We start from the raw sequence: 12,021 nt of genomic DNA, 5'->3' as shown, positions 1-12,021 counted from the left end.
TATATACTGCTGGAGAACCACTGTACCTATCTTCCTGTCTGCTTGCTTTCCTGCTCTTTTTCTGCTTTAGGGACACCAGTTATCATAAGGTTGGATTATCTTATACCCAATTTTATTTCTTTTTCTCTGATTGCTTTCAATTTATGTTTTTTTTAAATCTGTATTCTCTGATTATCGTAGGCCTCTGTGTCATTTATTTTCAGTTATGAATGTTTCTTAATTCTATAATAAAAATGTTTAATCATCAACTTGTCTATTTAATTTTTAGACTCCCTTTTATCTTTTTCTTTCAGTTCTTACTGTGTTCACAAATCTTTTTTTTTTTTAATATTTTTCATTTATTTGACAGAGAGAGAGAGAGGGGTCACAAGTAGGCAGAGAGGCAGGCAGAGAGAGAGGAGGGGAAGCAGGCTCCCTGCTGAGCAGAGAGCCCGATGCGGGGCTCCATCCCAGGACCCTGGGATCATGACCTGAGCCGAAGGCAGAGGCTTTAACCCACTGAGCCACCCAGGTGCCCTGTGTTCACAAATCTTGAAGCACTTTTGATGAATACCTTTATATTCATTTGGTTGTATTTTTCTAGACAAGAGTTCTTTGATCTTTTGTCCTTCCCTCTCTTCTCCTCTCCCCCACTTCCAGTTTGTCTGCTTGTTTTCCCTATTTCCATCTTGCACATGCCTGACGGTCCTGCCCACACTTTGTTTGTTCCTGCATTGTGTGGGTGACTTCACGCTCCATGTGAGATTTGTTCTTGGCCCACGTTGCTTTTGTGATTACAAAAACATAAATTCTAAGGCTTTTCCACACTTGTCTCTCTGGTAGGTTCTGGTGACATGTATATATTATTCCTGAACTCTGACCTGACATATTAAATTTTGCTTAGGTAGCTCTGATATTTTTTCACCTTCCTGTAAAAGTTCCTCCTCTGATTCTTACTGCCCATACAAAACCATATCGAGATCTCCATTTAATTGGGGAATGTGTTGTTGTTTTCATTGGAGAGAACTTTAGTGTGCTGCCCTAGAATCTTCACTTCTGAAAAGTACAGAATTCACTTCTCCGTTTTACTCCTTCTCTCCCACAGCTCTGTAGCCTCTCCCTCCAATCACAGATGAAAAAAATAATGGGATTCATTTTTTTCCTCTTCAGCTTGGATTATTGATGAGAATTGTTAATTCAAGTTAAGAGGCTTGCCAAACAAGGCTGCTCCATTCTTCTTCACAAGTTGTGGTTTGTCTCCTTGGCTGTCCCTTTTGAAGTTTGTAACTTTAGACTGTGCCTATCCTGTTTGTTGCTGGAGAACCAACCAACCAATCTGCCTATGTATGACCTACCTTCCTTTCCTTTCTCTATTCTTCTTCCACCCTTTCCATTTTAATTTGATAATGGGTGGAAGTTGGGAGTTGGGAGATAATGTAAAGAAGGCTTCATTCCCCTACTTATCCCAGAGTCTTTTTAGGTTTTTTAAATTTGTTTTGTTTTTAATTATGGGAAAATACATACAACATAAAATTTACCATTTTAAGTATTTTTAAGTGTGCAGTTCAGTAGCATTAAGTCCACTAACATGGCTATGCAACCATCACCACCAACCCTATCCAGACTCTTCATTTGTAAAACTGAAACTCTCTGCTCCTTGTAACCAGTGACTCTCCATTTCTCCTTTTCCATCAGTCTTTTTATTTTGGTTTTCTAATTTACATCATATAAATATGTTTCTGTGCCTTTGGGAAACTGCTGTTGAAGATATTTTCTATTTTGATATTTAAATTTTCGTGAATATAACTTGGTCTTAGGATTTACTTTTAGGAAAAGTATGTTGCCAGGCAGCACTGTATTATATAGTTAGATTCCTTTTTGTACCTTGGTTGCCAAAAAGCATAGTAACTATCTTGACCTTGAGTTTTCTGGTATGATTTTATACCTCCATTTTATTTTTATGGTTAATTCCCCTCAGAGCCTTTTTTTGAGCAACAGAGATATAATAAAAGAAATAAGAATTCTTTTGAAGATTTTATTTATTTGAGAGAGAGCAAGAGAGAGCACAAGGGGTTGGGGTGGCTGAGGGGGAGAGAGGAGGAGACTCCCCTACCAGGCAGGGACCCCGGGATCATGACCCAAGCCAAAGACTGGCTGGCACTTAACCCGCTGAGCCACCCAAGCACCCCAGAAATAAGCAATTTTTAAGTAATTTTTAGTTCATATTGGAAACAGAATTTTTTGTGTGTTGCTCATTTGGATGTAAACATTTTATTACCGAAGTTCAAAACTTATTTGTCAGCTGAAAAACTTTAAAATTGACCTATATAACTAAGTTTTGTATTGTTTTGTTTTCCAGCAGACTTTATATTTAAGATAGGCATAAAATCTTAGTGGTTATGGTAAGTTTGGGAGACGTTATGTCTGTTAGGGTCCGTGACCAAAGGAGTGAGACTGATACAAAGTAAAGGACAAGCAAAGCTTTATTTTGCGCCAAGCATCAAAAATCAAACCTGCCGGTCAGGGCCACCTCTTACATAGAGAGTGACGACTCCCTGCCTCACAGACTAACTTTTATAGAGCAAAGGCCATGTGGTTGAGCCTGGCCACACACAGGTGGCCAATGAGATTGCAACACACAGAGAAAGCTGCACAGTCATGCTAGGTCACACACGGGTGGCCAATTGAATTACGATTCACCCCATAGTAGCTATTTGAACTAGCCTATCACCTTGGTCAGAATTGGTGCCCAAAAGGCAGGGCCCACATTCCTTGGTAGCTAGGGAGACAGTATGCGAGCTCCACTGATTGGATGTCTCCACCTGGCCCGACTCGTCCCTGGTATTTGGGCTCTGTTATCTCCACCTGACCTGCACCGCCCTTGTATTTGGGCTCTGTTATCAGGGACTGGTCGACCATATTTACTGGTTTCCCGGACTTGCTTTTAAGTAAATTCCCCTGGAGGGGGGGTAGGGGGCAGGGTCAATTTAAGTTTTACTGCATAAACAACAAAATCACTGCTTAACTGAGATGAAATCGCTCTAGCTAAGTAGGCCCTTACAATGTCCAAAATAAAACCTTAATTTTAAAGGAAGAAGAGAATATTTATCACATGCTTATTATGTGACACATTTTTCTTAATCCTTATAAGAACGCTTTTTTTTTTTAAGAGTTTGTATTTATTTATTGAGAGAGAATGAGAGAGAGCATCAGAGTGGGGAGGGTCAGAGGGAGAAGCAGACTCCTTGCTGATCGTGGAGCCGAATGAGGGACTCAATCCTGGGACTCCAGGATCATGATCTGAGCTGAAGGCGGTCACTTAACCGAGTCAACCTGGTGTCTGAGAACCCTAGTTTAATAGATTATCCCCATTTTTCATACGTGAAAGCTTAAGCTCATTTATGTAAGATGGCTTTCCCTTGGACTTAGAGCTAGTAAAAGTGGACCTGGAATTTGAATAATTTTTTTTCTTTTTTCTAAATGAAATTTTAATAGAACTTCTCTTATTGGTGTACCTGTATTGGCAAGAACTCTTTGTAATATAAACATGAACTGTTACAGCCTTTATTCTATAAATGTGGTGGAAATGTTTATCCACTCCTAGGAAAATGGCCTAAGGAAATAACCTTTTTTGTAGAGGCTTTTGTAATGCAGTTTCCAATGACTAGAATTTAAAAATGAAGACTGTACTCTGAGACATGAATTCAAAAATCAACATATACTAAGGGGCACCTGGGTGGCTTAGTTGATAGGACATCTGACTTTTCATTTCAGCTCAGGTCATGATCTTAGGGTCGTGAGATCCATCCCTGTGTGGGGCTCTGCACCAAGTTGGAGCCTGCTTAAGATTCTCTTTCTCTCTCTCATAGTTTTGGGTTTTCCAGAATGTCAGGTAAATAAAATCATATACTATATAGTCTGTTAACAGAGTTGGGTTTTTGTCACTTAGCATAGTGCATTTGAGGCTTATTTAAGTTAAGTATCTGAATATTCTTTTTGTTGAGTAGTATTGCGTTGAATCTGGTACAAATTATTAACAATCTTGCCTTTTTTTTTAAATGTTCAGCTTTCCAGAGTGTTAGATCTTCCACCAGAAAACTTGATCAAGTCAATATCTGCAGTTCCAATTTCCAGAAAAGAGTTAAGTATTTGTAATAACTTAAAATGTTGCTGACTTTGTCACTATGCAAAAAAAAAAAAAAAAATGTTGTTCTTCAATTTACAGAATAGACCTTGAAATAAACCATAAAATATGTTGTAACCTGTTACTCCCATTCACTTAAGTAGTGAAATAAAATCTGTATTTTACCTACTTTGACATGGCACATTAAATTAGTACTCTTATGGTGTTTGATGTTTATGCTATCAATGATAATTATGGCAAAGTCTTTAAGGAAAATTAGGAACAAGGTCAAAATTTAATTCTGTGACAGCAAATAAAAGGACTAATATTGCAGTTAAAATTTCAGGGTTTTGGGGGGTGCCTTGGTGGCTCAGTCAGTTGGGCATTTGCCTTCAGCTCCAGTCGTGATCCCAGAGTCCCTGCTCAGCAGAGAGTCTGCTTCTCCCTCTCCCTCTGCCCCTCCCCCTGCTTCTCTCTCTCACTCACTCTCTTAAAAAAAAAAATTTTTTTTTTCAGGGTTTTTGAAGGGATTTTAGAGATTATACACTATCTGATGCTTGAAAACTCTAGTGCTATATTTACCTACTAGGGTTTTTTGTGGTTTTCAGGTTTTTTTGTTTGATTCCATTTGAGAATGCCTGGTGATAGAGAACAAATAAACCTTAGTTCCTTTCTTGGATACAGGAAGATATCTTTTATGAGATTGGTCCTTCTGACTGATGCTTCTTTACCATTTGGCTAAAAAAAAAATATGTACTTGGATAAAATGCCCTCTCAGTTAATTAATAATGACAAGAAATTAGCTACATAGTAGGCATTTAAGCCCAAAGCTTTGGAAAGATATAATTATCATTATCATTATGTCTGAATATTTTGTCTCCTTAACTTTGTCAGGATTTCAGGAGAGGGTAGGATGAAGATTATTGTTCCAGGAATAGACAAAGAGTAAGTGGAAGAGGAAGAGAAAGGCTACATTTGGCCTTGTTGAAAGAAAGCATCTTGAAAGTGTCCTGCTGCAGCTTACTTTACATTGAGTTCTAAGAACAAAGGCAACCACAGACCAAGGGGATCTTGTAATTATACATCTATTAAGGTTATATTTGAAGCCATTTACCTATTTCATAAAATCTATAAATGGCATTTTGCATAATAATAAAATAATAATGAAAATCCCTGCTTTTTATTTTATGTGTCAGGGGCCTTTAATAAGCTAAACAATCTTGGCCCATCTTTTTTTTTTTTTTTTTTTAAGATATTATTTATTTATTTGACAGAGAACTAGAGAGCATAGATAGAGCAGCAGGGAGAGGGAAAAGCAGGCTCTCCACTGAGCAGGGAGCCCGATGTTGGGCTCCATCTCAGGACCCTGGGATGATGACCTTACCCCAAGACAGCTGCTTAACCGACTGAGCCACCCAGGTGCCCCTTGGCCCATCTTTTGAAAAAGATTTTCTTTACCTGCCTGGAGCTCCTTTGGGCAGTTCTACTTTAATGATACTATATTTCACTATACCTTTGGTTTATAGAGAATAAATATTGGGAAGGATCTCAAGAAAAGTATTTTTTTCTTCTCTCTCTCTCTCTCTCTATATATATATATATTTTTTTTTTTGAGAGTGAATACATGAGTGGGGTGGCAGGGGTGAGGGAGAGCGCAGAGAGAAAAGGAGAGGAGAATCCCAAGCAGTCTCCATGTCTAGCACAGAGCTGACACTGGACTCAGTCCCACAACCCTAATATCATGACCTGAGCCAGAATCAAGAGCCAGACACCCAGCTGACTGCGTCACCCATGTGCCTCAAGTATCAAGAAAATTCATAATGGTCTTTGTTGACCAGGTGGCTTAATGTGATGTAAAACAGATATCATAAGATATTTTAGGCATATCCCTGAATGTCAAGAGTGATAAAAATGAAGTCATTTGTACCCCCTCTAAAATAGGTCCTTTTGTTTCAGTGGCAGTGGGTTAAACAGTGGTTTAATCACTTACTGTGCCCATGGAATCTCATTTTCTAGTTCCCTTTTTTTTTTTTTTTCTTTTAAAGATTTATTTATTTATTTATTTGGCAGACACAGCAAGTGTTACCACAAGCAGGGGAAGAGGGAGAGGGAGAAGCAGCCTCCCACCAAGCAGGGAGACAGACATGGGGCTCAATCCCAGGACCCCAGGATCAGACCTGAGCCGAAGGCAGCCACTTAACAGCTGAGCCACCCAGGCGCCCCCTCTAGTTCCTTATTAAATGTCAAAAGATGTTCTAGCTGGGTAATTACCTAGATGTTTATACATCAGTTAAATTTTTTATTACACTTTGAACTACCTATCTCACAGAGATATAATAAAGTTACAGTTAGGTATTAGAAGAGGAATAGAAGAAGAAGAACTTTAGAAGATAAAGTTCTAAATAAATACAAGTTGATATTTCTAATTTCTTTGCTTTATATTTTTAAAGCAAAACCCTTTCCTTCTGATAAAATTGTATTGAAGAATCCATAATGGTTAGTTGTTACTGTTGTTGTTACACTAGTAATGTTTTTAAGATATTATAGCTTTTTCCTATTTGTTTTCTGTCTTTAGAGAAGTAGCTGATTTTCAGCTCTCTGTGGATTCTCTATTGGAAAACAACAATGACCATTCAAGACCAGATATTCAAGTACAAGCCACAAGACTGGCAGAGAAGGTACTTCAGCACTATTATCTTTTTTAGACATTATAACAAACTTAGTAAAGAAGAAAAAACTCTGCAGGCTATCTCAGGCATAATAATGAATTTAATAGTGTTTTTTTTGTTCAAGGCACCTTGGAAAATACAATTTAAATTCATTTTAGCCATGTGCTATAAGGTTAAGATGATTTTTCAAATTAGCTATAAAGCATTTCTCTTGAGCTGACATTGTTCAATTTTTTGATTAACTACTTACAGGAGGACTGACGTGTTAATTAAATTTACAGATTGAAGCTGGATGGACTTCTGAATTTAAGAGAACAAGCTTGATAAATTAGAGCAGTGGGTTGCAATATTTAAAATGAGTTTCTGAGAAGATGAGCATTAAAATATGAGAAAAAATGATTAGGTGTAAATAGAATCATGATTACAGAGAAGAAGTGGCTAGATAATTTAATAAACTCATTCATTTCTAATTTCTCTGTTGGGTTTGGTATCTAAAAGGGGAATTGAAAGGATTGTAGAGAATGACCAAATCTAAATTATTAATGTAATACCATAAAAAACAGGGTTTTTAAAATATGGTTATTACATGTGACACAGGCTTCTGGGCACACTGAAGGATTGGAACAATGAAAGTCACTATCATAGAAAAAGATGTGTAAAGAATGAGTATAATCAAAGAGCTTTGGTAGCTGAGTAAATATTTGATCAGAAAATCAACCTAGATTTTTATCAGGAAGTACACGCGGAGTAGAATTGTTCTGATTATGGTATTTAGTTCCTTCTCCCATATCCTGTGAGTCTCAAATGTAAAGACTAGTGATTCCTCAGTGAAAACAGGTATCTCTTCAAGTTTCATGGATATATCCGGTGCTTAGAAATCTAGTTGGTTAAAATTTTAAGGTATATTCAATGAAGACCAAGTATTTAAATGATACCTATTTTTTGTGTGAGTACAAGTGCTGGCAGTGTAGGGCCTGACAGAATGAAATGTCCTGTGGCTCTCTGCAAGGTGGGTGAGATAAAAAGAGTTCACCGCATGTCAGGGCACATCAGGTGGGGGGGTGAAGTGATACTGGCTTCCTTCCATGTGAGGTGGAGAATTTGAAGTGAGAGAATGGGAAAGAAGAAGAGATTCTGAAGATAGAGTAGTATTCTAGGCTAGAAAAGGAGGAAACTTGTCAAGTGATAGAATTGAACAGATTGGCTAAGGCCCAGGTCTGGATATAATGACAGAGATATGATGCACCTGCTGCGTTTGGACTCCAAAGTGATAGTATTAAAACTACAAATATCATTACACTTGTTTTATAACATATTTAATTTTACTTGATTTTTTTTAATCTTTTCAGCTAAAATGTGATACAGTGGTGAGCGAAATCAGCACTGGTCAAGGGACTGTAAATTTCAAAATTAACAGAGAACTATTAACAAAGGTAAGAATGGATTATGTTCCAGCTATGCACCGTTACTCAGTCTGATTTAGCTACAGTGGTTTTCCCCCAGTTCCTAAACGTCGCCTCTTCTTGCCTCAAAACCTTACACATTCTGATTCTCCTTCCTGGAGTGCCACCCCAAGTTAACTCCTGCTTACCCTTCATTCAGTTCTTGATATTTCCTGGGCTGTGCCTTTCTGTCCCCTTTGTTTATGTGCTCTACCGTCAGTGGGTAGCTCTCCTTTGCAGAACTTATCATAGTTGGTATTATACATCTTTTTATTTGATTAATGCCTCTTGCCATTTAAACTAATTTCTGTTAGGGCTTATAGCATCTGTTTTTCTCTCTGTTGGATCCGCAGTTCCTAGCACAGTGCCTGGCATGCAGTAGGTGTGAGATAACTATTATTGAATAAATTAGTGGACTCTATATTGAATACCCAAAAAGTACTGCTCGTTTTGGCTCTCTGGTAGTCCGTAATCTGTTGGTAGCATGAGATTTATACAGATGAAACTATAAGATAGCTTATTCTTTTAATAAGACAAGTATTAAAACAAAAGTTGGATTGATACAATAAGCATAAGAAAGATCAGAAAACTCAGGGTGGCCTGGAAGAGTTGGAGAAATGACATAAAGGAACTGGGTCTCGTGTAAGACTGGAGGACAGGTAATCCTGGATAGGCAGTGGTATGAGATCTTTCGTTGAGAGTTTCATCTCAGTGGAAATTGAAAATTTATCATAATGCATGCTTTAGGCTGTTATTTTGTTTTGTTTTGTTTTGTTTTGTTTTTTAAGAAATACTGGTTTTGAGTTGGTCAGGCTTAGAAATGCTGCAGTCTTGAATTGAAAATTACTATAAAACCAAAATTTCTAATATAATTTCTCACCAAGATTATACAGATTATAGGCATTTGCCCATCTGCCCTATCAGTCTTCCAAGGGAGAGTTCATGTTAATATGTTTGCCTCTAGATCCTTGAATTTTTTTCTTTTATCTTTTTATCCTTCGTACTTCAAAGAGAGATAATTAACCAAAATCAGTCACAAGGACAAAAAGGAAATTTGTTTTGAGCTTGTTGAAAAGTGTCTGCAGTCTGTTAGGCTCTTGGTTGGTAACATTTCATGTCAATTTAGTAAACCATTGAGTCTAATTTACCATTTCTAAATTAGTACTCTTTCTTCTGATTATGATCCCAAGTATATTTTTTTAAGATTTTATTTATTGGGGCACCTACGTGGCTCAGTCAGTTAAGCATCTGCTTTCGGCTCAGGTCATGATCCTAGGGCCCAGGAATCAAGCCCCATGTTGGGCTCCCTACTCAGTGGAGACCCTGCTTTTCCCTTTCCCTTTGCCCCTCCCCCTCCCTGTACTCCCATGCACTTGAACACTCTCTCTCTCAAATAAATGGTAAATAGATAAATAGTTATTTATTAGAGGTAATATTTTATTTATTTGTTAGAGGGCATGAGTGGGAGGAGGACCCCAAGACTCTGAGATCATGACCTGAACCAAAATCAGGCACTTAACTGACTGAGCCACCCAGGTGCCCCAACAATCTCGATTTTTTTTTCAAAGATTTTATTTATTTATTTGAAGAGAGAGATCACAAGTAGGCAGAGAGGCAGACAGAGAGAGGGGGAAGCAGGCTCCCCGCTGAGCAGAGAGCCCGATGTGGGGCTCAATTCCAGGACCCCAGGATCATGACCCGAGCTGAAGGCAGAGGCTTTAACCCACTGAGCCACCCAGGCGCCCCAACAGTCTCGATTTTTATAGAAGCAGAAATGCAGCTCCCCACAGTGCCCACCAAACTCCAGTCTAATTCATAGGCAGCAGTATTTTACCTCTTTTATTTTCCCTGAGATGGGAAAATGTACTAGTAGATGATGTTGCTTTACAGCCAGCTTGACTGAAAGAGATGTGTTTTATATATCAAGCAAGGCATGTGTTTACTTCTTTTAAAATGTCAGTGGCCACGAATTTTCATGCTTTATTATTACGGTGAACAAGCTATGATTTAAGAATGCACACTAGCTTGCTTATTATTAAAAGTATTCCCAGATCCTTCTCAGTTGACAACACAGGGACAAGATCTAGGGCTTTGAGGTCTGGCTACTCTTTATCACCTGGAAATCCTCCCTCACTGTAGCCTTGAATGCCTGGATCTTAGTGTGATTTTTATTAAAGGAACAAGCAGATTGCTCACAGTAGCCCTGCTCATACATCCTAAACTAGTGAACACCCATAGTCAGAAAAAGGAATATTGAATGTGCCTGGTTAAAAGTTACAGTTTTTTAATGATAAGCCTTGTTTGCTCAAAACTTAAATTCTTCTACATCTAGGGGCGCCTGGGTGGCTCAGTGGGTTAAGCCGCTGCCTTCGGCTCAGGTCATGATCTCGGGGTCCTGGGATCGAGTCCCGCATCGGCCTCTCTGCTCAGCAGGGAGCCTGCTTCCCTCTCTCTCTCTCCCTCTCTGCCTGCCTCTCTGTCTACTGTGATCTCTCTCTGTCAAATAAATAAATAAAATTTAAAAAAAAGTTCTTCTACATCTGGCTCCATTATTTTCAGGTTTTAAAGAATGGTCATTTGCATGTATAATGAATTTTTCAGATCACATCAGGAAAAAAATTCAACCCTTTGGGACCGTTATTAATACATATTTTTACATATTAAAGTCATCAAGATTGACATGTAGCCAGTGACCTGTGTCCGAAACTTACTTTTCAAGCAGGGAATTATGAATTTGTCATTGCTTACACATGTACAAACTTAGCCTTGCATAAAACGTATCTGTTTACGCATTGCAATTGAATTAACACTGGCAGCCCCAGGAAATGATTAAATGTTAGCTTAAGTTTGGATCACTAACTGCGGCAGTATAATGTCTTTGTGTAAATCATCCTCAAACATAGGAGACTAGAATGTGAAATTAAAGACAGTAGGAACTGCCAAATCATTGGAACTAGATAATGAATTTTTCAAAACCATAAGGTGGTATGACCAATTCATACATCGTGAAGAGCTGTCAGTTTGGTGTCAAGCTTCTGCCTGTCAGTAGCTTACAGATGACTTTCAAAAGTAATTTAAGGGGCGCCTGGGTGGCTCAATGGGTTAAAGCCTCTGCCTTCGGCTCAGGTCATGATCCCAGGGTCCTGGGATCGAGCCCCGCATCGGGCTCTCTTCTCTGCGGGGAGCCTGCTTCCTCCTCTCTCTCTCTCTGCCTGCCTCTCTGCCTACTTGTGATCTCTGTCAAAAAAAAAAAAAAAAGAGTAATTTAAAATAATAGTTAATTCATTTAAGGGGAGAAAAAAAATATGAGCTTAACTAAAAAGGAAAAAGGCAAACAAAATCCTCTTTTTTAGTTGTGCCTTAAAAGTACACAAGGGATAACATCATTTTTATTTTACATGTATACCTGTATTTTTTCATTTGCCAAATTCAACTTTGCATGCTCTATTAAAAAAACTTAAGGAAAAAAAGAAAAAGAGATACTAATTTAAATGGCTCTGATTCTGCTCATTATTTTGCTGAGTTTAAGCCAGAAGGCAATAGACGCATTCAAGTCACATGTCGTGCCAAGTGGCTGCACACATGGAAGGAATGAATGATTAAACTCTTTTCAAGTATTGACCAAAAAACAAATAGGTAGTAGTAGCTTCTGTAGAAGTTCTTATAAGAGCATCTTACATTTTAACGTACTTAACGATGAGTAGATGGACCTCTAGCTTATTCATCTATCGGAATATCAAGGAACTTTACTAGCTCACTGACATTCTATAGTTTAAAACTTTTGGACTAATTTAATAAACTTTCTGTT

At 38.2% G+C, this 12,021-nt stretch overlaps 1 protein-coding gene across 1 annotated transcript in view; it reads left to right on the top strand.

Moving 5' to 3' along the window:
* The window catches only part of RARS2 (arginyl-tRNA synthetase 2, mitochondrial), a 61,490-nt gene that overhangs the window by 12,651 nt on the left and 36,818 nt on the right, over window positions 1–12,021 (top strand). Inside the window, exons 2-4 of the mRNA XM_047733254.1 lie at window positions 4,046–4,119; window positions 6,678–6,780; window positions 8,121–8,204. Of these exons, the coding sequence (XP_047589210.1) occupies window positions 4,046–4,119; window positions 6,678–6,780; window positions 8,121–8,204 (261 nt within the window). The remainder of the gene's footprint in view (window positions 1–4,045; window positions 4,120–6,677; window positions 6,781–8,120; window positions 8,205–12,021) is intronic.

Source organism: Lutra lutra, chromosome 6, assembly GCF_902655055.1.
Source record: "Lutra lutra chromosome 6, mLutLut1.2, whole genome shotgun sequence".
Classification (NCBI taxonomy): domain Eukaryota; kingdom Metazoa; phylum Chordata; class Mammalia; order Carnivora; family Mustelidae; genus Lutra; species Lutra lutra.
The sequence above is the reverse complement of the archived record's forward strand: the minus strand, read 5'-3'. Positions and strand labels throughout refer to the sequence as shown.